The sequence below is a fragment of the Schistocerca americana genome, chromosome 11 (genome assembly GCF_021461395.2).
Source record: "Schistocerca americana isolate TAMUIC-IGC-003095 chromosome 11, iqSchAmer2.1, whole genome shotgun sequence".
NCBI classification, from domain to species: Eukaryota; Metazoa; Arthropoda; class Insecta; order Orthoptera; family Acrididae; genus Schistocerca; species Schistocerca americana.
The window spans coordinates 179,790,116-179,815,791 of record NC_060129.1 but is presented as its reverse complement, the minus strand read 5'-3'; the positions used below and the strand labels follow the sequence as shown (position 1 = coordinate 179,815,791).

The following is a 25,676-nucleotide window of genomic DNA, read 5'->3' as shown; positions in this document are numbered from 1 at the left end:
AAACAACATCCTTCACATTGGTCTTCTTTATTTTGACCACTAAAGGAATGCTATCATGTTTGATTAGCATTCTTAAAAATTGTTTTCTGTAAATCAGTTTTAATGTTTGCAGTACGCTCTCGTCCATCGGCTGTAGAAGTGGTGTCACATTCAGCGGCAAAAACTTCGCCACAATTTCTCCATCACATAATTCCTCAATGCTTGGGTGAGATGGCGCATTATCAATCAAAAGGATTGCACGGGGAGACAAATGATTTTCCTTAGAAAATGGTCGAACAGAGAGAACAAACTGGCCGTGAAGCCATTCTTTGAACAGCTTACCATCCATCCGTGCTTTTTTCTGGTTGCGATAATATACAAGCAGGGACTTCGTGTTGCAGTTTTTGAAAGCTCTGAGCCTAGCAGACTTGCCGATCATCAGTAAAAGCAGCTTGTGATTACCAGCAGCGTTGCTGCACGCTAATAAAAGCACATGATATTTGCACATTTTAAAACCAGGAGCATGGTCTTCTGCTTTTGATGCCAAAGCTTTTTGTTGGCAATGCCCTAAAATTAAGGCCAGTCTCATCAGCGTTATAAATTTGTTGGGGAGAATGCTTTCCCTCTCTTATCATTTTTTCAAACTCACGCAAGTATTCCTTCTCTGCGTCACTATCAGAGGAAAGCTTCTCTCCAGTAATTGCTAGCTGACGGATTCCATGACTTTTTTGAATCTGTCCAACCAACCTGTACTCGCACTAAAAGACTCATCACCATTAATTAACTTGTTCAGGTAATCAGCATTCTCCTGAACCAGTGCTCCACTCAAAGGATTTCCCGTGTCTCTTTCCAAAGGAAAAGAGCTCCATCCACTTTATCGTACTGGGATTGTTTCAAAGTCTGCCAAATTTCTAGTGTTTTTTGGGAAGACGTTGCACTGGACTGTTCAAGCTTCATTCGGTTCTTCTTCCAATCACAAATTGTTGCTTTACCGACACCCGACACCCGGTTCCATCGCCAGTTTAGATACATTCTCACCATTGTCTATCCGCTTCAAAGCATTCAGACTTTCTTTGAGAGTTAACACAGTATGTTTCCGTTTACTCAGGACGAAAATACGTATACCACTACACCTGAATGAATACAATACAACTGTTACGTGTGCCAGCAATCGATAGCTAACATAACCAAACACTGACCTCAAACACTACAAAGGTCTCAACAATGCACAACAAAAAGGGCAGGGAGTGAGAGTCAACCATTGTTCTCACACTTGTTCTGATTTGTTACCATGGTGTACCTACTTATCTGCTTGGTATACTTCATTCTAGAAATTTGTCACCGTAATTCCAGCTAATCCGAACAAATTGGTAATCTGAACAAGATCCAGCCCCAATTAGTTTGGATTAACAGGACTCTACTGTGGTCACCGAATGAGTAATATTAATTATAAAAAAAGTGAAATTTGCTACTTTGGATGTTTTTATTTTATACTACTACTTTTATCAAAGTAATTCTGTAAACTGACAACACAGGCCAGCACCTGTCAAGGGACAGGTAGCGAGATGCCTATACATTGTTTTTATATGAAACTATTTCAGTTTCTGAGTGCATCATGAAATTAACAGGCCATGATACAGCCAGGAGCAGTTCTTTGAACACTGTGTCATGACCTGAGCTGTGCCCAAGCACAAAGTGTTAATCATATGTATGCATTATGCACTGTGGTAACACTTTTCTGTGCAGCATACCGGAGTAGTCTGACAGAATGATACAAGAGCCCAAAATCAGGAAAGACGTAATACAGGGTTTCTCACTGTCAGTAAAGGACTATCTGAAAGTGAGAGTTGTTTGGCGCAGACAGGAAATCGGCACAATACAGTTTGCTGGGGTGCTCAACGAAATGAAACGAGTCATAGCTTATGGGTACAATATGCACATAAATTAAAGAAAAGCTAAAGTAATTGTGTACACATCAGGTGGATATGCTCGATGGCTAAATGCTAAACTTGAGCAAGTCACTCTAGAAGAAGTGGCTGCATTTTGCTTCCTTGTATGTAGAGTGGATACAGTAGGAAGATGCTAAAAATACATAGCAGCAACAATTGGACAAGGTAAAAGGACTCTATAAAATGCAACCCTTGTTAATATCTTAAAATATTGAAATGAGAACAATGAGGGAGACAAGGCATGAAATGATTTGAAATGTGTGATGGGAGGCTGTTGAAGATCGTATGGAGTGACAGAGTATGGAATGAAGATTCCTGCAATGAGTAAACAGGAGAAAAACTGCCTGATAAAGACAAAAACGAACGGATAACACGCAATGGTTGGACACACATTATGACACGAGCCACTGCTGACAATTGTAATTTGAGAGATAGTGGAAGGAAAGAATTGCAGAGGCAGGCTTAGATACAAATATATAATGCAGAAGACTTTGTAGTCAGGGCAGCCACAGCCTGGATACATCATTTTGAAGATAAATCCACTTCCGCAGCAGTTATGTCAATATGAAGAGCAAAACTGGCAAGTGACAGAACTGCAGAATTGTATCTTACCAATCTGGCCTGTACTGAAATAAATGTAACAGATAATCATAAGAGTGTCTCGTCAGGTTTTTGCATCCCAATGGCATTGGTGTTGTTAGGAGACTGAACACAGACCCAGTTTCTCAAGGACTTTCGAGAAAACAACAACAGCCTTTTTGACAGAAGCAAGCCAACTTTTGTTTGAAGTCATTTAAGGGAACTGCAGCAAATTTAAACTAGCAATATTAGTACAGCACCAGCAGAGCCTCACAGGTGACATTGCATGCCCACCGGAGCTGCAAGCTCCACTGTGTTTAGCACAGTATGTCTTTGAATGGCATGTTTCTAATACGGTCACAGTCGCATTGATTAGTCGATGAAATGTGTACTGTGGATGAAAGTGATCTGTAAATAAGTTCTCAGAGGAGGAGGAGGAAGAGGAGATTAGTGTTTAATGTCCTGTCGACAATGAGGTCATTAGAAATGGAGCACAAGCTCGGATTAGAGAAGAACAGGTAAGGAAACTGGCTGTGCTCTTTCAAAGGAACCATCCCGGCATTTGTCGGAAGCGAGTCAGGGAAATCACGGAAAACCTACATCAGGATGGCCGGATGTGGGCTCGAACCGTCATCCTCCCTAATGCGAGTCCAGTATGCTAACCACTGTGTCGCCTCATTTGGTAATAAGATCTCGATTTGGCAGTGTATTATCAATTTAGCCTGAGTCGCAGCAATGGCTTTTTTACAGTTCTACTTGCTGTAGATTTCTCGTAGTAGTGTGCATTAATTTTGCATTACTTGATTGAGTTAATGCTGGTGAACCGTAAATCAGGCACAATGTGTTGTTCAACAATCTCTAGGAACCAAGAAAGACTGTCACTCATTTGCTACAGGGTCAGGAAATATAAAAGGTCGCTGTTTGACAGTTACACAAAGAAAAAGATAACAAGAAACAGCAAAGTGTGAAAGAGATGTCAGGAGTAACCTGAACATTACTGAAACTCATGGACTCTCTGAATGAGTGAAGAAAGTAGTTCCATTCTATGAAACCTGCAACAAATAGCTCCACCCACCAATACTCACAAAGGCACTGATTGCTATGTAGCTGCATCCTCACCTTCTCAATCATATGTATATATGATCATTTTCTTTCTTTCTGTTTGTAGTTTACCTATAGATTACAAACAGTTTTTATTTCTAATTCACATTGTGGTGTCTTTTGACTTATAAGGGACATGTACACACAGAGCCAAAGAAATTGGAACACCTGCCTAATATCATGTGGGGCCCCCGCAAGCACGCAAAAGTGCCCCAACACGATGTGGCATGGACTCGACTAATGTCTGAAGTAGTGCTGGAAGGAACTGACATCATGAATCCTGTAGGGCTCTCCATAAATCTGTAAGAGTAAAGGGGGTGGAGGTCTCTACTGAACAGCATGTTGCAATGCATCTCAGATATGCTCAATAATGTTCACGTCTGGGGAGTTTGGTGGCTGCGGAAGTGTTTAAACTCAGAAGAGCGTTCCTGGAGCCACTCTGTAGCAATTCTGGATGGGTGGGGTGTCACATTGTCCTGCTGGAATTGCCCAAGTCTGTTGAAATGCACAATCAACATGAATGGATGCAAATGATCAGACAGGATGCTTAAGTATGTGTCACCTGACGGAGTCGTATCTAGACATATCAGGGGTCCCATATCACTCCAACTGCACACACCCCACACCATTACAGAGCCCCTACCAGTTTGAACAGTTCCCTGTTGACATGCAGGGTCCATGTACCCATGAGTTATCTCCATACCTGCACACGTCCATTGACTTGACGCAATTTTAAATGATACTTGTCTGACCAGGTGACATGTTTCAGTCATCAATAGTCCAATGTCAGTATTGACAGCCCCAGGCGAGGCGTAAACCTTTGTGTCGTGGAGTCATCAAGGGTACATGAGTGGGCCTTCAACTCTGAAAGCCCACATCAATGATGTTTTGTTGAATGGTTCACATGCTGATACTTTTTGATGGGCCAGCACTGAAATCTGCAGCAATTTGCAGAAGGATTGCACTTCTGTCATGTTGAATGATTGTCTTCAGTTGTTATTGGTCCCATTCTTGCAGGATCTTTTTCTGCCTGCAGTGATGTCAGAAATTTGATGTTTTACCGGATTCCTGATATTCACGGTACACTCATGAAATGGTAATATGGGAAAATCCCCACTTCATCACTATCTCAGAGATGCTTTGTCCCATCACTTGTGTGACGACTATAACAACATGTTCAAACTTACTTAAATCTTGATAACCTGTAGCTGCAGCAGCAGTAACTGATTTAACAACTGCACCAGACACTTGTTGTCTTATAAAGGTGCTGCCGACCACAGTGCCGTATTCTGCCTGTTTATATATTGCTGTGTTTGAATATGTATGCCTATACCAGTTTCTTTGGCACTTCAGTGTATAAATAATGATGGAATAAAATAACTTTGTTTAATAAGATTTACAAATATTTTTGTTATTTGCTGGAAGCCCGAGAACTCTTCGCCAGCTGTATACGCCGGGAAAGCATACATTCACATTTTTGTTATTGTTTACTGGCCTGCCCTGACATGTAACGGCCTGGCAGTGTGGCCCCTGGCAGGTACTTTGGGGACTATGTGTCTGGTGTGAGGCTTTGCGGTGCCTGCCACAGCCTTGTGGTAATCGATAATCTAATTTCAACCTTTCACATTTCTAATATACCAACGAAAATAATCAATTTTTGACAATATTATAAAACTGGATAGATAAAAAAATCTGTTGGCTTAAATTCTCTAATTTTAATTGCTGCAACAGATTTAAATAATACCTACAGCTTCTGATGAGTGTGTCCCTCGGGATCATCATGTGCCAACTTTGGCTGTGCTGGTATTTTTTTAACGTAATATATGGCGGAACTGTCCAATGGTGATGTCATGCAGAGGTCAAGAAATTTATATGAAGTACCAGGAATTAAAGTCCAAGGAGAAGAAATAAAAACTTTGAGGTTTGCCGATGACATTGTAATTCTGTCAAAGACAGCAAAGCACTTGGAGGCACAGTTGATGAAGTGGACAGTGTGTTGAAAGGAGGCTATAAGATGAACATCAAAAGAAGAAAAATAAGGATAATGAAGTGCAGTCGAAGGAAATCAGCTGTTGTTGGCAAAATTAGATTAGTAAACAAGATACTTAAAGAAGTAAATGAGTTTTGTTATTTGGGCAGCAAAATAGCTGATGATGACCAAAATACAGAGGATACAAATATAGACTGGCAATGGCAAGAAAAGTGTTTCTGAAGAAGAGAAATTTGTTAACATTGAATATAGATTTAAGTGTCAGGAAGTCTTTTCTGAAAGTATTTGCATGGAGTGTAGCCATGTCTGTAAGTGAAACATGGATGATAAATAGTTTATACAAGGACCAGTTGGCAGGACACATTTTGGGACACCTAGGGATCACCAATTCAGTATTGAGGGAAGCATGGGGGACAAAAATTGGAATAATAATTCCTTTTAGAGCACAGACTATGAGCATACTTAAAACTTTACACACAGAATCCACTAAGTGTCTGATGCTGACATCCTAGAGTGTGACCTGGTACACTTGGAACTGGTATTCAGTAAAAATGCATATACAAAGCATCAAATTAAGAGTGATCTGCAAGTGAATATGCCCGAGCAACAAAAGAAAGAGCAAGGGAAAGAGATTTAAAGTCTATGGTCTTTCTGCTGTATGTGGGAAATGTTTCTTCAAAAATTGCCAAGAATAATGAAGAAGCATAATGTGGTTATGATCTTCCTCCCACTGGCCAAGAAAACATCTTCTGTGGTCCGCTTTTATAAAAGGGTGTATATGAAATTCCTTGTCTATATGTAAAAGTTACAGAGGACAAACAATACGCAGTGTACGATGATGGTAAGAAGAACTCCAAGCCAACAAACCTGCAGTGGCTGAACATTGTATTTCCACTGGTCACTATGGGAAATTCAGAGATATTGGTCACAGACTCATCTTATTGGGGTTCAGCAGCCAAAGAGGCTGTAGAAATACAATTAACAGACAATCTAATCAAACGAGATGAGGCTCTTCAGCTTGACAAACCATGGAAACTACTCTTTTTAATGTCTGCATTCTCGGAGGAATTATTATTCTGAGTCTTCGCTTCCTGGCATTCTGACACGTGCCAACACTTTAATAATCAATCACAAAAATCATATGCATTGCAGATTTGCTGACTCTGCATTTTTTTTGTTTTAATCCTAAGTGCATAAAATTTGATGCAGGCATATTTAACTCTCACTATTGTGTCTAGTGATTTAAATTTTGCCAGTGACTCATCAGGAAGAGGGCTGTAATGTTATCGGTTGAAATATCAGAATGACAAATAATACTATTCTGGATGCGTGACTAAAGGATGATGGAATGTTCCATCCACTGCAAAACTTCAAGAAACATAAAAGGAAGGCTGTTCAGATATGTTCCACTAGTATGTATTAATCCTTTGCTCCCCTCTAGAGCTGCCAAAAATAGCTGTGATGATATGGAATCTCCTTGCCTGCCTCCCCTTTCAGTTATGATATTCCCACTATCCTGAGGAAGTATAATGTTAGTGTAACACACACATATATATTCTTCATCATATTGACAAAAATGCCTCATTAATATTCTAATGATTTCAGTAAATAATTGGGTCATCAGTACAGTACCTGTTGTTGTTGTTGTTGTTGTTGTGGTCTTCAGTCCTGAGACTGGTTTGATGAAGCTCTCCATGCTACTCTATCCTGTGCAAGCTTCTTCATCTTCCAATACGTACTGCAGCCTACATCCTTCTGAATCTGTTTAGTGTATTCATCTCTTGGTCTCCCTCTACAATTTTTACCCTCCACGCTGCACTCCAATACTAAATTGGTGATCCCTTGATGCCTCAACATGTCCTACCAACCGGTCCCTTCTTCTTGTCAAGTTGTGCCACAAACTCCTCTTCTCCCCAATTCTATTCAATACCTCCTCATTAGTTATGTGATCTACCCATCTAATTTCAGCATTCTTCTGTAGCACCACATTTTGAAAGCTTCTATTATATTCTTGTCCAAACTATTTATCGTTCATGTTTCACTTCCATACATGGCTACACTCCATACAAATACTTTCAGAAACGACTTCCTGACACTTAAATCTATACTCGATGTTAACAAATTTCTCTTCTTCAGAAACGCTTTCCTTGCCATTGCCAGACTACATTTTATATCCTCTCTACTTCGACCATCATTAGTTATTTTGTTCCCCAAATAGCAAAACTCATTTACTACTTTAAGTGTCTCATTTCCTAATCTAATACCCTCAGCATCTCCCGACTTAATTCGACTACATTCCATTATCCTCCTTTTGCTTTTGTTGATGTTCATCCTATATCCTCCCTTCAAGACACTATCCATTCCGTTCAACTCTTCCAAGTCCTTTGCTGTGTCTGACAGAATTACAATGTCATCGGCGAACATGAAAGTTTTTATTTTTTCTCCATGGATTTTAAGTCCTACTCCAAATTTTTCTGTTGTTTCCTTTACTGCTTGCTCAATATACAGATTGAATAATATCGGGGAGAGGCCACAACCCTGTCTCACTTCCTTCCCAACCACTGCTCCCCTTTCATGTCCCTCGACTCTTATAACTGCCATCTGGTTTCTGTACAAATTGTTAATAGCGTTTTGCTCCCTGTAGTTTACCCCTGCCACCTTCAGAATTTGAAAGTGAGTATTCCAGTCAACAATGTCAAAAGCTTTCTCCAAGTCTACAAATGCTAGAAACGTAGGTTTAATAAAGCAAAAGTATACTGACAGAAAAAAAAAAGGTATCACAGTATTTCTGGAAAAACAAGACAATAATAATACAATAAATAGGAACAGTTTTGTGATACCACCAATATTAGGTTCCCAACTGTGAACAGAAGCACTTACCGACATCCTGGTCATCGACACCTGTCAGCCCGGCTGGCAGTGTGTTGAGGTTGTACTTGTCTCGCATCTGGTCTCCCGGACGGTTACGGGTCCAGAATTTGCTGGTGTGGTCGTTCGAGCCCGAGCAGAGAATGTGCCCGAGGGGATGCCACGCCAGTGTCCAGACGATGCTGTCGTGTGCCTGCTCGATTCCGCCCACCTCCTTGTCTGCCCTGATAGTGTAAACAAAGTCTTACATGATGTGTTAAACATTTAATCCGGTCAGAGGAAGAGCCATAGCTGTACAGGCATTGGAAACTGAACACCTAAAAATAGTCTTCCCCAAAAAATATTGGAGATTTCGTTAACTCACCGACGCATGTTGCACAGCGTAGTGTCACAGAAATCTATTGAGGGCACTGGTACCCATTGCATGTTAGGAATCATAGGTAATGTTAATATTTAGGCTGTCCTACTATTTACGTTAACATTATTTTTCAAAAGCAGGGGATCCCCTCGCTCATGGTTCCAAGCGACCTGCGCCTCTTTTCTCACTACAACCTACCACTTTCTCTTCCATGAGGAAGAAATCATTTATTTATTTATTGTACACAATGATGTACAAAAGCTAACCCCATAATGCCTGAATAAATTTCTTCGTGGAAGAAAATAAGTCAAAAATTATGTCACTCTAGAGGTACTCAAAAACTAAACATGGCAGCAAACGTCAGAAGCATTTGTGGCTTCGCGTTGATTCTGCACACCTGATAGGTCACTGCCAAGTAACACACCTCAATGAAATTTACCATATATAGAGAAAACTGAAAGATGTATGCAATGATATGAAATGATACTTCCATTCAAAGAAAATAATTACATTCAAGTCACCATGATTTATGATTGTCCCTTGGACATGGTTCTTAGGATGTGTGACCACAATGGATGGTAATGCACCACACTCTGCAACATGCTTCCATGCTAGCCAAAATGAGTTCTTGTGGTAGGGTGTTCCATTTCTCCAGAAGTGTAGTTGGCATACGCTGCAGTGTCACTGGTGAATGTGGACATGTGCAATGCGTCCCACACATACACATTACAAATGTAATTTGGAACAGGAAGACCAGCCCATTCGCTGAATATACAGGGCTATTACAAATGATTGAAGCGATTTCATAAATTCACTGTAGCTCCATTCATTGACATATGGTCACGACACACTACAGATACGTAGAAAAACTCATAAAGTTTTGTTCGGCTGAAGCTGCACTTCAGGTTTCTGCCACCAGAGCGCTCGAGAGTGCAGTGAGACAAAATGGCGACAGGAGCCGAGAAAGCGTATGTCGTGCTTGAAATGCACTCACATCAGTCAGTCATAATAGTGCAACGACACTTCAGGACGAAGTTCAACAAAGATCCACCAACTGCTAACTCCATTCGGCGATGGTATGCGCAGTTTAAAGCTTCTGGATGCCTCTGTAAGGGGAAATCAACGGGTTGGCCTGCAGTGAGTGAAGAAACGGTTGAACGCGTGCGGGCAAGTTTCACGCGTAGCCCGCGGAAGTCGACAAATAAAGCAAGCAGGGAGCTAAATGTACCACAGCTGACGGTTTGGAAAATCTTACGGAAAAGGCTAAAGCAGAAGCCTTACCGTTTACAATTGCTACAAGCCCTGACACCCGATGACAAAGTCAAACGCTTTGAATTTTCGGCGCGGCTACAACAACTCGTAGAGAATCCTCACACATTCGTGCAGCAAATTCGCAATTCACCAAAAGTTAACGTGTTTTGTGCAATCTCACGGTTTAAAATTTACGGCCCCTTTTTCTTCTGTGAAAAAAATGTTACAGGACATGTGTATCTGGACATGCTGGAAAATTGGCTCGTGCCACAACTGGAGACCGACAGCGCCGACTTCATCTTTCAACAGGACGGTGCTCCACCGCTCTTCCATCACGATGTTCGGCATTTCTTAAACATGAGATTGGAAAACCGATGGATCGGTCGTGGTGGAGATCATGATCAGCAGTTCATGTCATGGCCTCCACGCTCTCCCGACTTAACCCCATGCGATTTCTTTTTGTGGGGTTATGTGAAAGATTCAGTGTTTAAACCTCCTCTACCAAGAAACGTGCCAGAACTGTGAGCTCGCATCAACGATGCTTTCGAACTCATTGATGGGGATATGCTGCGCCGAGTGTGGGAGGAACTTGATTATCGGCTTGATGTCTGCTGAATCACTAAAGGGGCACATATCGAACATTTGTGAATGCCTAAAAAAACTTTTTGAGTTTTTGTATGTGTATGCAAAGCATTGTGAAAATATCTCAAATAATAAAGTTATTGTAGAGCTGTGAAATCGCTTCAATCATTTGTAATAACCCTGTACTTTTGTTCCTCCACCTCCACAGTTCGATGCTGTCGCACACTGTCACCCACAAAAATGAAGTACGGGTCAAATGCATCCCTGAAAAGATGCACGTGGGGAAGGGCTACAGTGTCAGAATAACCGGTGAGTGTACTATGTTCAAACATTTGGAGGACTGCATGCTCATGCAACATTATGCCTCTCCACACCATAACACATACACCATTGAAATGATCAAGTTCGACAATGCTGGATGTGCGCTCATGTGGTGAGAAGTGGGAACAGATAATGTACTCCAGAACATTGTTGAACACGAGTGTTTTGGTGGTTCAGGTGTTACGGCAAGCAGAGGCATAATGCTGCATGGGCATGCTGTCCTCCAAGTCTTTGGACACGGTCAACATCTACATCTACATCTACATCTACATCCATACTCCGCAAGCCACCTGACAGTGTGTGGCGGAGGGTACCTTGAGTACCTCTATCGGTTCTCCCTTCTATTCCAGTCTCGTATTGTTCGTGGAAAGAAGGATTGTCGGTATGCCTCTGTGTGGGCTCTAATCTCTCTGATTTTATCCTCATGGTCTCTTCGCGAGATATACGTAGGAGGGAGCAATATACTGCTTGACTCTTCGGTGAAGGTATGTTCTCGAAACTTTGACAAAAGCCCGTACCGAGCTACTGAGCATCTCTCCTGCAGAGTCTTCCACTGGAGTTTATCATCTCCGTAACGCTTTCGCGATTACTAAATGACCCTGTAACGAAGCGCGCTGCTCTCCGTTGGATCTTCTCTATATCTTCTATCAACCCTATCTGGTACGGATCCCACACTGCTGAGCAGTATTCAAGCAGTGGGCGAACAAGCGTACTGTAACCTACCTCCTTTGTTTTCGGATTGCATTTCCTTAGGATTCTTCGAATGAATCTCAGTCTGGCATCTGCTTTACCGACGATCAACATTATATGATCATTCCATTTTAAATCACTCCTAATGCGTACTCCCAGATAATTTATGGTATTAACTGCTTCCAGTTGCTGACCTGCTATTTTGTAGCTAAATGATAAAGGATCTATCTTTCTGTGTATTCGCAGCACATTACACTTGTCTACATTCAGATTCAATTGCCATTCCCTGCACCATGCGTCAATTCGCTGCAGATCCTCCTGCATTTCAGTACAATTTTCCATTGTTACAACCTCTCGATACACCACAGCATCATCTGCAAAAAGCCTCAGTGAACTTCCGATGTCATCCACAAGGTCATTTATGTATATTGTGAGTAGCAACGGTCCTATGACACTCCCCTGCGACACACCTGAAATCACTCTTACTTCGGAAGACTTCTCTCCATTGAGAATGACATGCTGCGTCCTGTTATCTAGGAACTCCTCAATCCAATCACACAATTGGTCTGATAGTCCATATGCTCTTACTTTGTTCATTAAACGACTGTGGGGAACTGTATCGAACGCCTTGCGGAAGTCAAGAAACACAGCATCTATCTGTGAACCCGTGTCTATGGCCCTCTGAGTCTCGTGGACGAATAGCGCGAGCTGGGTTTCACATGACCGTCTTTTTCGAAACCCATGCTGATTCCTACAGAGTAGATTTCTAGTCTCCAGAAAAGTCATTATACTCGAACACAATACGTGTTCCAAAATTCTACAACTGATCGACATTAGAGATATAGGTCTATAGTTCTGCACATCTGCTCGATGTCCCTTCTTGAAAACGGGGATGACCTGTGCCCTTTTTCAATCCTTTGGAATGCTACGCTCTTCTAGAGACCTACGGTACACCGCTGCAAGAAGGGGGGCAAGTTCCTTCGCGTACTCTGTGTAAAATTGAACTGGTATCCCATCAGGTCCAGAGGCCTTTCCTCTTTTGAGCGATTTTAATTCTCTATCCCTCTGTTGTCTATTTCGATATCTACCATCAACGGCTGAAAGCAAGGGGAAACTACAGCCGTAATTTTTCCCGAGGGCATGCAGCTTTACTGTATGATTACATGATGATGGCGTCCTCTTGGGTAAAATATTCCGGAGGTAAAATAGTCCCCCATTCGGATCTCCGGGCGGGGACTACTCAAGAGGATGTCGTTATCAGGAGAAAGAAAACTGGCGTTCTACGGATCGGAGCGTGGAATGTCAGATCCCTTAATCGGGCAGGTAGGTTAGAAAATTTAAAAAGGGAAATGGATAGGTTGAAGTTAGATATAGTGGGAATTAGTGAAGTTCGGTGGCAGGAGGAACAAGACTTCTGGTCAGGTGACTACAGGGTTATAAACACAAAATCAAATAGGGGGAATGCAGGAGTAGGTTTAATAATGAATAGGAAAATAGGAATGCGGGTAAGCTACTACAAACAGCATAGTGAACGCATTATTGTGGCCAAGATAGATACGAAGCCTACACCTACTACAGTAGTACAAGTTTATATGCCAACTAGCTCTGCAGATGACGAAGAAATTGAAGAAATGTATGATGAAATAAAAGAAATTATTCAGATTGTGAAGGGAGATGAAAATTTAATAGTCATGGGTGACTGGAATTCGAGTGTAGGAAAAGGGAGAGAAGGAAACATAGTAGGTGAATATGGATTGGGGGACAGAAATGAAAGAGGAAGCCGCCTGGTAGAATTTTGCACAGAGCACAACATAATCATAACGAACACTTGGTTTAAGAATCATGAAAGAAGGTTGTATACATGGAAGAACCCTGGAGATACTAAAAGGTATCAGATAGATTATATAATGGTAAGACAGAGATTTAGGAACCAGGTTTTAAATTGTAAGACATTTCCAGGGGCAGATGTGGACTCTGACCACAATCTATTGGTTATGACCTGTAGATTAAAACTGAAGAAACTGCAAAAAGGTGGGAATTTAAGGAGATGGGACCTGGATAAACTAAAAGAACCAGAGGTTGTACAGAGATTCAGGGAGAGCATAAGGGAGCAATTGACAGGAATGGGGGAAATAAATACAGTAGAAGAAGAATGGATAGCTTTGAGGGATGAAGTAGTGAAGGCAGCAGAGGATCAAGTAGGTAAAAAGACGAGGGCTAGTAGAAATCATTGGGTAACAGAAGAAATATTGAATTTAATTGATGAAAGGAGAAAATATAAAAATGCAGTAAGTGAAACAGGCAAAAAGGAATACAAACGTCTCAAAAATGAGATCGACAGGAAGTGCAAAATGGCTAAGCAGGGATGGCTAGAGGACAAATGTAAGGATGTAGAGGCCTATCTCACTAGGGGTAAGATAGATACCGCCTACAGGAAAATTAAAGAGACCTTTGGAGATAAGAGAACGACTTGTATGAATATCAAGAGCTCAGATGGAAACCCAGTGCTAAGCAAAGAAGGGAAAGCAGAAAGGTGGAAGGAGTATATAGAGGGTCTATACAAGGGCGATGTACTTGAGGACAATATTATGGAAATGGAAGAGGATGTAGATGAAGATGAAATGGGAGATACGATACTGCGTGAAGAGTTTGACAGAGCACTGAAAGACCTGAGTCGAAACAAGGCCCCTGGAGTAGACAATATTCCATTGGAACTACTGACGGCCATAGGAGAGCCAGTCCTGACAAAACTCTACCATCTGGTGAGCAAGATGTATGAAACAGGCGAAATACCCTCAGACTTCAAGAAGAATATAATAATTCCAATCCCAAAGAAAGCAGGTGTTGACAGATGTGAAAATTACCGAACTATCAGCTTAATAAGTCACAGCTGCAAAATACTAACACGAATTCTATACAGACGAATGGAAAAACTAGTAGAAGCCAACCTCGGGGAAGATCAGTTTGGATTCCGTAGAAACACTGGAACACGTGAGGCAATACTGACCTTACGACTTATCTTAGAAGAAAGATTAAGGAAAGGCAAACCTACGTTTCTAGCATTTGTAGACTTACAGAAAGCTTTTGACAATGTTGACTGGAATACTCTCTTTCAAATTCTAAAGGTGGCAGGGGTAAAATACAGGGAGCGAAAGGCTATTTACAATTTGTACAGAAACCAGATGGCAGTTATAAGAGTCGAGGGACATGAAAGGGAAGCAGTGTTTGGGAAGGGAGTAAGACAGGGTTGTAGCCTCTCCCCGATGTTGTTCAATCTGTATATTGAGCAAGCAGTAAAGGAAACAAAAGAAAAATTCGGAGTAGGTATTAAAATTCATGGAGAAGAAATAAAAACCTTGAGGTTCGCCGATGACATTGTAATTCTGTCAGAGACAGCAAAGGACTTGGAAGAGCAGTTGAATGGAATGGACAGTGTCTTGAAAGGAGGATATAAGATGAACATCAACAAAAGCAAAACAAGGATAATGGAATGTAGTCTAATTAAGTCGGGTGATGCTGAGGGAATTAGATTAGGAAATGAGGCACTTAAAGTAGTAAAGGAGTTTTGCTATTTGGGGAGCAAAATAACTGATGATGGTCGAAGTAGAGAGGATATAAAATGTAGGCTGGCAATGGCAAGGAAAGCGTTTCTGAAGAAGAGAAATTTGTTAACATCCAGTATTGATTTAAGTGTCAGGACGTCATTTCTGAAAGTATTCGTATGGAGTGTAGCCATGTATGGAAGTGAAACATGGACGATAAATAGTTTGGACAAGAAGAGAATAGAAGCTTTCGAAATGTGGTGCTACAGAAGAATGCTGAAGATTAGATGGGTAGATCACGTAACTAATGAGGAAGTATTGAATAGGATTGGGGAGAAGAGAAGTTTGTGGCACAACTTGACCAGAAGAAGGGATCGGTTGGTAGGACATGTTCTGAGGCATCAAGGGATCACCAATTTAGTATTGGAGGGCAGCGTGGAGGGTAAAAATCGTAGAGGGAGACCAAGAGATGAATACACTAAGCAGATTCAGAAGGATGTAGGTTGCAGTAGGTACTGGGAGATGAAAAAGCTTGCACAGGATAGAGTAGCATGGAGAGCTGCATCAAACCAGTCTCAGGACTGAAGACCACAACAACAACAACCATTTTGTCATCTGTGCGACAATCTAGAGAAGGAAATACAGTGCAGTCTTCCTCTGTGAAACAACTTTGGAAAAAGACATTTAGTATTTCAGCCTTTAGTCTGTCATCCTCTATTTCAGTACCATTTGGGTCACAGAGTGTCTGGACATTTTGTTTTGATCCACCTACCGCTTTGACATAAGACCAAAATTTCTTAGGATTTTCTGCCAAGTAAGTACATAGAACTTTACTTTTGAGTTCATTGAATGCCTCTTGCATAGCCCTCCTCACACTACATTTTGCTTCGCGTAATTTTTGTTCATCTGCAAGGCTTTGGCTATGTTTATGTTTGCTGTGAAGTTCCCTTTGCTTCCGCAGCAGTTTTCTAACTCGGTTGTTGTACCATGGTGGCTCTTTTCCATCTCTTACGATCTTGCTTGGCACATACTCATCTAACGCATTATGTACGACGGTTTTGAACTTTGTCCACTGATCCTCAACACTATCTGTACGTGAGACAAAACTTTTGTGTTGAGCCAACAGGTACTCTGAAATCTGCTTTTTGTCACTTTTTCTAAATAGAAAAATCTTCCTACCCTTTTTAATATTCCTATTTACGGCTGAAATCATCGATGCCGTAACCGCTTTATGATCGCTGATTCCCTGTTCTGCGTTAACTTTTTCAAATAGTTCGGGTCTGTTTGTCACCAGAAGGTCTAATATGTTATCGCCACGAGTCGGTTCTCTGTTTAACTGCTCAAGGTAGTTTTCAGATAAAGCACTTAAAAAAATTTCACTGGATTCTTTGTCCCTGCCACCCGTTATGAACGTCTGAGTCTCCCAGTCTATATCCGGCAAATTAAAATCTCCACCCAGAACTATAACATGGTGGGGAAATCTACTCAAAATATTTTCCAAATTATCCTTCAGGTGCTCAGCCACAACAGCTGCTGAGCCAGGGGGCCTATAGAGACATCCAATTACCATGTCTGAGCCTGCTTTAACCGTGACCTTCACCCAAATCATTTCACATTTCGGATCTCCGTCAATTTCCTTCGATACTATTGCACTTCTTATCGCTATAAACACGCCTCCCCCTTCACTGTCCAGCCTGTCTCTGCGGTATACATTTCAATCTGAGTTTAGGATTTCATTACTATTTATGTCTGGTTTCAGCCAACTTTCTGTCCCTAGTACTACATGAGCGTTGTGACCGTTTATTAATGAGAGCAGTTCTGGGACCTTTCTGTAGACGCTCCTGCAGTTTACTATTAGCACATTAATATTGTTATTCCCTGTTGCATTTTGCCTACTCCTACCTTGCTGCGTCTCAGGAGGCGTCTTGTCGGGCCTAGGGAGGGGATTCTCTAACCTAAAAAACCCCCATGTGCACTCCACACGTACTCCGCTACCCTTGTAGCCGCTTCCGGCGTGTAGGGCACGCCTTACCTATTCAGGGAGACCCTACATTTCTCCACCCGATAGCGGAGGTCGAGAAATTTGCACCCCAGATCTCCGCAGAATCGTCTGAGCCTCTGGTTTAAGCCTTCCACTCGGCTCCAAACCAGAGGACCGCGATCGGTTCTGGGAACGATACTACAAATAGTTAGCTCTGATTTCACCCCGCGAGCGACGCTTTCCGCCTTCGCCAATTCCGCCAACCGCCTGTACGAACTGAGGATGACCTCTGAACCCAGATGGCAGGAGTCATTGGTGCCGACATGAGCAACAATTTGCAGTCGGGTGCACCCAGTGCTCTCTATCGCCGCCGGTAGGGCCTCCTCCACATCTCGGATGAGACCCCCCGGCAAGCAGACAGAGTGAACACTGGCCTTCTTCCCCGACCTTCCCGCTATTTCCCTAAGGGGCTCCATCACCCGCCTAACGTTGGAGCTCCCAATAACTAATAAACCCCTCCCCCCGTGTGCCTGCTCGGACCTTGCTGAAGGAGCAGCCACATGTCCACTCACAGGCAGAGCGGGCGACGCCACACGGCCAGCCTCCACATTGACCCTCCGCCTCATGCGCCGCGAACGCCGCTGAACCCGCCACTCCCCTTGGGGAGAGGGTGGCCCAACCGCGCCCAGTACACGCGAAGATGTCTCGACAGCAGGGACAGTGGGTGAAGCATGTAACACCTGGGGTGTACCTTGCGACGCACCAGACTCCCCACTGCCACTACACTCCGAGGCAGCAGCCTGAAGACGGCTGACCGCGGCCATCAACACGCTCAGCTGTTCGCGAACAGTGGCCAGCTCCTCCTGCGTCCGTACACAGCAGTCACACATCCTATCCATCCTAAGGAATCAATTTACTGAAGAGAGTTAATCAACCTTTAACTAGACTGCTAATTCAGTAAAGGCGGCTGTTTATTCACTAAACTGTGGTTGCTAGGCACTTCTTGTAGAAAACAATGAAAATAGCACTACCTGTCTCTGGACTGTATTGCAAACAAACACTAGCACTACTGACTAGCACTTGACTATAGGGACTCTCTCTGACTGTATTCAAAACAAACACAAAATCTATGGAACACTATTAATAGCACCCGATAATTAACGCTTCCTAAAAGCAAATATACACGGAAGAAGAAGTGACAAGTAAGAAAAATACAGTTAATACTTAAATTAAGGTAGCTCGCTGCACAGCAGACGTGAAGCAGACGGCAGTTACGACGACACTGTGGCACTATATTCCTCCCCGTGTGCATCTCTTAAGGAGTGCATTTGGCCCTGAGCTTAATTTTATGGATGACAATGTGTGACAGTATCAAACTGCAGGAGTGGAGGAGCTCTGGATTGGCAAGATATTCGGTGAAGCTACTGGCCTGTCTTTTCCCCTGATGTAAATACCACTGAGCTTGTTTGGGATGCAATGGGGAGATGTATTGCAGCACATCCATGTGCAGCAATGATCGTCAAGCAGTTGTCAAACATGCTGGGCGAGGAACGAAATGCCGTACCGTGAAAACCCCTTATCAGTCTTGTGGCCAGCATGGATGCACATAAAGAGCATGCACCACTGTCTGGTGTGGGCACATACCCTATTAAGAACCATGACCTGTCCTTTATAAAGTTTAGGGGAACACCATAAATTGCAGTGACTTCAATTTGATTATTATCTTTGAATAAAAGTGTCTTTTCTGTTCACCTTGCTGCATATTCTTGTCAGTTACCTTCTGTATTATACTATAGCAGTTCTCTCTATGTATGGTCCAAGTTTTGCTGAGCAATGTTATTTGGCAATGACACATCGTGTAAAATTTACTTACACACCAGTGTATGTGTGCCTATTTGGAGGACTACCATGTTGTCATCCAAAAATAGTTGCTAGGCAGTTAGTTTGTGTGTTTGTAATTTTGTAATTTGATAACACAAATCTGATTCATTCCCTCCCTCCCTCTCTCTCTCTCTCTCTCTCTCTCTCTCTCTCTCTTTCCCTCCCATTTCATGTACTCATGTACCGGCAGACTACACTACTGGAAATCATGGAATCATTTAAGTTGCACATGTTATCCAAGATAGAAGGAGAAAGGCTCTCAACAGGAACCAGTCTATCGTCCTGCCTGGACACAGCTTTTATTTGGTTTTCCACATCCGCCTACGTAAATATTGAGCTGGCTTCCACATCCGACAACAGGTACACAAGGCAAACATTTTAAAAAATGGTGTCACATCTGACCACATGACTACACTATATGCAGTGAAAAGGGGTACATGGAATTCTTCCTATGGGGAGGGGGAGAGGCAGCAATTAAAAAAACCTTTAGGAAGGGCGACTCCCCCCCCCCCCCAATCTTAGTAATAGCTTATATTCAGGTGTGGCCTGTTCTTCACTCCATGAAATTGGAGAAGTCCCATACCAGCCCCAACCCAACACTGAAAGGATACAGGGAACCAGAAAGCAAGGAAGGAACAGCCAGTTGAAATAAATCAGTACTGCCTGTCAATGCACATTCAAGTTCACAGACACTGAATTGGTCTTTAATGCCATTAAGTTGAACAAGAAAAACATATCATTTGCTGATAGATGGCATAGGTCATTGTATTTCAGCACTGAAAGTGCAGGCTTCCATACTGGACATTTTCCTAACACTTTTTGTTAAGACTCCCAGCAGAAGTCTATTAACAGCAGTAGTCATGCTAAGATCTGGGAACTATGATTTTCATCACAAACACATGAGCACTCACCCAACGTGCCAGAAGAGGATAGCTCCATCACTGCCCCCACTGCAGAAGAGGCCCTCGTGGTATGGATGCCAGGCCACAGACGACGCCTCCTTTTTGTGCCCGCGGAAGGTCTGCACCTCCGTTGACAAGTTCCGCAGGTCGAATAGCTTCAGCAAGTGATCTCGCGATGCAGTCACTAACCAGTTGCCATTAGCATTCCACTTGATGTCCATCACAGTGCTCTTGTGAGCGTGCCTAAATAAATAAAATGAAATGTTACTAATGTCTGTAGATTAAAAGAGGCTCGTATATTTACTTCACAGTAAATTATAGGCACATCACAATGCTACAAAACTACCATATATATACGACCAATGTTTAAAGGTACACCAAGATAAAAATACAGAAAAAAATAAAGAAACTTCCAGAATTTAAATACTTTGGAGAAACAGTCCAGCCAAATGCTCTGGACAAAGCACCCAAAAACACAGAGCCACAAAAACAGAAATTGCATTCAAATTAACAAAGAATATGTACAACAAAAAAGTTCTTATTTATTAATACAAAACTGAGGCATTGCAATGTGGTGTTTTAAAACTAAGTATCTTACACGCTCAGAATTCCTCACCATAAACACAGCCAAACTATTAAACAGTTTGGAGAAGAAAAAAAGAAGAAAAGTTAAAGAATTTTGTGTTCAAAGAATGAAAATGGGATTTGGAAATGGAAACACAACAAGATATACGGGAAAAATGACGATATAATACAAACATTGAAAAATCAGAGGATTACATTTTATGTCAATTTAAAAAGAACTGCTAACAAGCCGCTGACCAAAAAAATTAGTTTCTATGATGAAAAATCCAAATTTCATGGTTGGCAATAATACACAAAGACATGGAAAACAGACATCAGTTCAGGAAAAAGCGACAAAAAGTCAAAGGTTTTCAGAAGAGAAAGCAAAAGGAGAGGAGGGAGATGAACAGAAAAGAAGAGAACCAAAGATAAAAAAAGTGATTCAGCTCCGATGAAGAGGTGAAAGAAGAGGTTCATAACTTTCTGAACAGCACGATGGCGAGCTAGTATGACATGGGCATACAAAAACTGTGTCTACAAAAATGCATCAACAGAAATGGTGATTATGTGGAAAAATAGCTAAATGTTCCAGCTGATGTAAACCATTGTAGAAATGAACAGGTCTATGTACTTATAAAAAAATAGGAGACCTTACTTTTGGGATTACCTTCGTACATAAAACTACCAACATTTTGGTCCCTGTTGCAAGTGACTTTCTTCAGGGAGTTTTTGTTTACTGCCAACTGAGAAAACTTTGTTTCTTATATACCTGCAGACATGGCTGTTATCTAACTCTGATAGACTGTTTAGGATTAAGGGGAGGGATGTTAGAAGTCGTTATCGGTGTTTTTATTATTTCTTTTCCATTAGTGGAGACCCGACATGTTAATTGGTGTTTGCATTACTGCTTGTAATTGATGAAATCGGCGCTCCAGTCTGCACTATTATGCCCAGAATGTTAGCTATGATATGCTGACGATACTTTCGTTATCTGGTCACACAGATAGGAAGAGCTATGAAATTTCATCCAACACCTCAACCGGAAGCACAGCAGAATCCAATTCACTATGAAGATGGAAGAGAATGGGGTGCTGCCTTTCCTTGACGTGGAAATTTACAGAAAGTCTGATGGTAAACTGGTCCATAAGAGTATACAGGAAGCCAACCAGTACTGAGAGGTACCTACATGCCTCCTCGCATCATCACCCTACGCAGAAGAAATCCGCACTGCACACTTTAACCAAGAAGGCTCACAGAATCAACGATGAGGAAAATCTAAAAGGTGAACTACAAAACCTTAAGTCCATTTTTTTGTGCCAGTGGTTACGGAATGAAAGTAATAGATAAAACTACGGTGACAAAGAGTGAAGATAATAGAGGAGAGCAAAAGGAAACACAAAACATCACTCTGTTACCATATGTTCACGGTGTCACTAAATGGGTGGGCACAATTCTCTGCCGAGCAGGCATCACATCGATTTTCCAAAGCAGCAACAGAATAAAAGATGTTCTTCGCACAACAAACTACACGTTGCTGGAGTTTACAAAATCAGGTGTGAATGTGGATTAGTGTATGGAGGTGAGACAGGGCGATCAATCAGCACACGGATATTTGAAAACAAAAGATATATCCGCATAAGACAGCACACCAAGTCATCGGTGGCAGAACAAACAGAATGATTTTGCTGAAGCTCGCGTACTAGCGAAACAGCATCTTACTTTCAGGAGGAAGATTACAGAGGCAATAGAAATAGCCAAGCAACCGGCCAACATGAACAGAGAAGACGGCTACTGACTTCCGACATCTTGGCTACCACCAATAACAGCACTACGGGATGATAGCTCACGTGAAGCAACACATACGGGCACATGAGAGACCACAGTAGCTGCATGTACATAGAGTACTGGTGAGCCTCGGCTGGTGCTAGAAAGTAGGAAAACAATGCCACGTCACAGCTGCCACCTGGTGTTCATTTCGCCAATTTCCACCAATTACAAGCAGTAATGCAAACACCAATCAAAACGTCGCGTTTCCATCAATGAAAAGAAACAACAAAAACACCAATAAAGACTTCTAACATCCCTCCCCTTCATCCTAAACAGCCTATAAGAATTAGATAACAGCCATGTCTGCAGGTATATAAGAAGCAAAGTTTTCTCATTCAGCAGAAAACAAAAACACCCTGACGAAGGTCACCTGCAACAGGGATCGAAATGTCCGTAGTTTTATATATATTGACAATGCAGTCACAAACCCAGAAAAATTTTATTGAACATTCATATACTCACAGTGTTGCCAGAGACTGTCCTGTTTTGGGATCCCACAATTTGACTGGCTGCTGGTTATCTTTACTGCCCGATATGATGAGACCTTTCTGCGGATGCCAGTGAACACACTTCACATCAGCTCCATGCCCTGTAAAAAAGAGAGAGAAATTGTTGGAAATACACACATTTCAGACAAGCAAAAATTTTGTCCAATTAGTGGTTGTCTATTTTAAAGCACTATGTTAGATAGTGTGGGTGAGTGTCCAGATATCTGGATATGAAAGCAGGTGTATTGTATATACACAGAATTGTGGACTTCTGCTGTGTTGTTCAATACCAATGATTGGCTTGGAGTATGGATAATTTTGAGCAAAAACTTTCAAAAACTGTTCAATTACCATTAACCATAACTAAAAGCAGGTTGAAAATGACATATATACTATGGACACTCGCAAATAGGATTTACTGCCACAGTGAAAACACATTTTCAATGTTTATTAATGTGAAAATACTCTCAGAAAAGATGTGTGGAGCACAGTAACACATAACAAAAAACAGCATTCATACTAGTTCTTTTTCCAGCAGTAGTACACACATTCACACACACAACCACACAAGACACCCAAATGCACACTCCCATAATCACATATCACAGCAACATGATCATGTGTCTGTTTGGGTGTCTGCGTGGTGGTGATGGTGGTTTGTGTATACTCTCAGGAAAAATAGAAACAATCTTGACAAACAACAATTCACAGTATAGACAGAGCTCTGAACAGCTTCATCTTTTTATATGGTTGTTGTAGTGAACTTTACAATTAAGTAAGGCTTTTGTCTTGATGAACTGCTTTTTCCAAACTATGGGCTGGCTGCAGATACAATTGTTATTCAGTACTATGGAACTATAATCTAACCAAGTTTGATATTCTATTAGGGAAAAGATAAAAAGCGAAGTCAGCAGATTTGTTGTTATGTTCTAGTCTTCAGTGCAGACAGGTTTGTCCACACTAACTTATCCTCTCTCTCTCTCTCTCTCTCTCTCTCTCTCTCTCTCTCCATCCATTACCAAACTAATTCCTTAGTGCCTCAGGATATGTCCAATTATGTGATCCCTTCTTTCATTCAAGATATTTCATAAATTTATGTTCTTCTCATTCCATTTCAGTACTTCTTCATCAGTTATTTGATGTAATCTTCAAAATTCCTTTGTAATGCCACATTACAAAAGTGCTGTTCTCTTCGTGTCCAAATTGTTTGTCACCCATGTTTCACATCCATACATGGCAGAATCTAAAAAAATTTCTTTAGAAAAGACATCCTAACATTCAAATTTATGCTAGATGTTAACAAATTTCTCTTTTTCATAAATGTTTTTCTTGCTTATAATCTGTATTTTATATGCTCCCTACTTCTTTTAATGATTTCATTAGGAAAGAGACATGAATTAAGCAATCAGGCATCATCAAACTGGGAACTAATTACATGTGGTGTCCCACAAGGTTCTACCTTAGGATTTTGCTTTTTCTTGTACGTATCACTGACCTTTCACCAGTAACATTGCGATATACCAAGTTTCTTTTGTTTTCCGGTGATACAAAGACTCCAATAAATAGCAACTCAAGTGCAGTCTTAGAAAGATCAGTCAATGAAATTTTCATGGACATTAATAAATGGTTTGTAGCCAGTTCCTTGTCACTAGATGTAATTCAGAACTTGTACGTGGTATCCATTGGTATATGTCTAAAATATAATGGCAAACAGACAGAAGAAGTGGACAGTGTTAAATTCTTGGGGTTACAGCTTGATAATAAATTCATCTGCGAGGAGTACACCGCAGAACTGATGAAGTGCCTAAACAAATCTCTATTTGCAATGCAAATGTTGTCAGACAGGGGATATGAAATGAAAGAGCTTGCATACTTAAGAGCTTGCATACTACGCTTACTTTACAAAAAAGTGTTAGAAGAATTATTTGTGGCGTGAACTCAAGAACATCCTGCAGGGGTCTTTTTAGGGAACTAGGGATACTGGCTACTACCTACTTCCAAATATATTTATTCCTTAGTGAAATTTGTTGTTACAAATATATCTCTTTTTCAGACCAACAGCTCAGCTCACAAAATCAGAACTAGAAATAAGAATAATCTTCACAAAGAATCAAAGTCACTTACTTTGGTCCAAAAAGGAGCCCATTATTCAGGAACACACATTTTCAATAATTTGTCAACAGCCATAAAAAATTAACTACAAATAAAGCTTAGTTTGAGATGAGCCTTTTTGTACAAATTCAGTGCAGTAATACAAGCATTGTAAATAAATGTTGTAAAATGACTCTTCTATTCAGTGTTGATTACATCATAAATAAAAATACGTTTAAAATTTTTTTTGACTCATTCCACATCCATGGCAATTATTCCATTTCGGATCTGTGGCAAGTACATTAGTATGTTTCTTTTTCAACATAAATATTTATTGTGTATTCTTGTTCTTCTGACATGTTCTACATACTGGAGGATGTTCTCACTATAGATCAATTGGAAGAAACTGTACATCTAATCTAATCTCTTCTGTCATTATCGTTTATTTTGCTGGCCAAACGGCAAAACTAATCTACTACTTTTAGTGCCTTATTTCCTAACCTAACACCCTCAACATAACCTGATTTGATATGGCTACATTCCTTTATCCTTGTTTTTCTTTTGTAGAAGTTCAACTTATAACACAAGGCGCTGTCCATTTCACTTAAGTGCTTCTGGAAGACACAGCAAATCCAAAAGTTTTTATTTCTCCCTGCACTTTAATTCTTTTTACACATTTTTCTTCATTTCTTGACAGCTTGCTTAATGTATACGTTGAATAACACTGATGCC

General features: G+C 41.3%; 1 protein-coding gene across 1 annotated transcript in view; it reads right to left on the bottom strand.

Annotated features, from left to right (window-relative positions):
- Positions 1-25,676, bottom strand: part of LOC124553499 (pre-mRNA 3' end processing protein WDR33) — a 180,316-nt gene that overhangs the window by 54,115 nt on the left and 100,525 nt on the right. The window contains exons 6-8 of the mRNA XM_047127353.1: positions 22,828-22,954; positions 19,984-20,217; positions 8,479-8,690 (exon numbers count right to left, since the gene is read on the bottom strand). Of these exons, the coding sequence (XP_046983309.1) occupies positions 8,479-8,690; positions 19,984-20,217; positions 22,828-22,954 (573 nt within the window). The remainder of the gene's footprint in view (positions 1-8,478; positions 8,691-19,983; positions 20,218-22,827; positions 22,955-25,676) is intronic.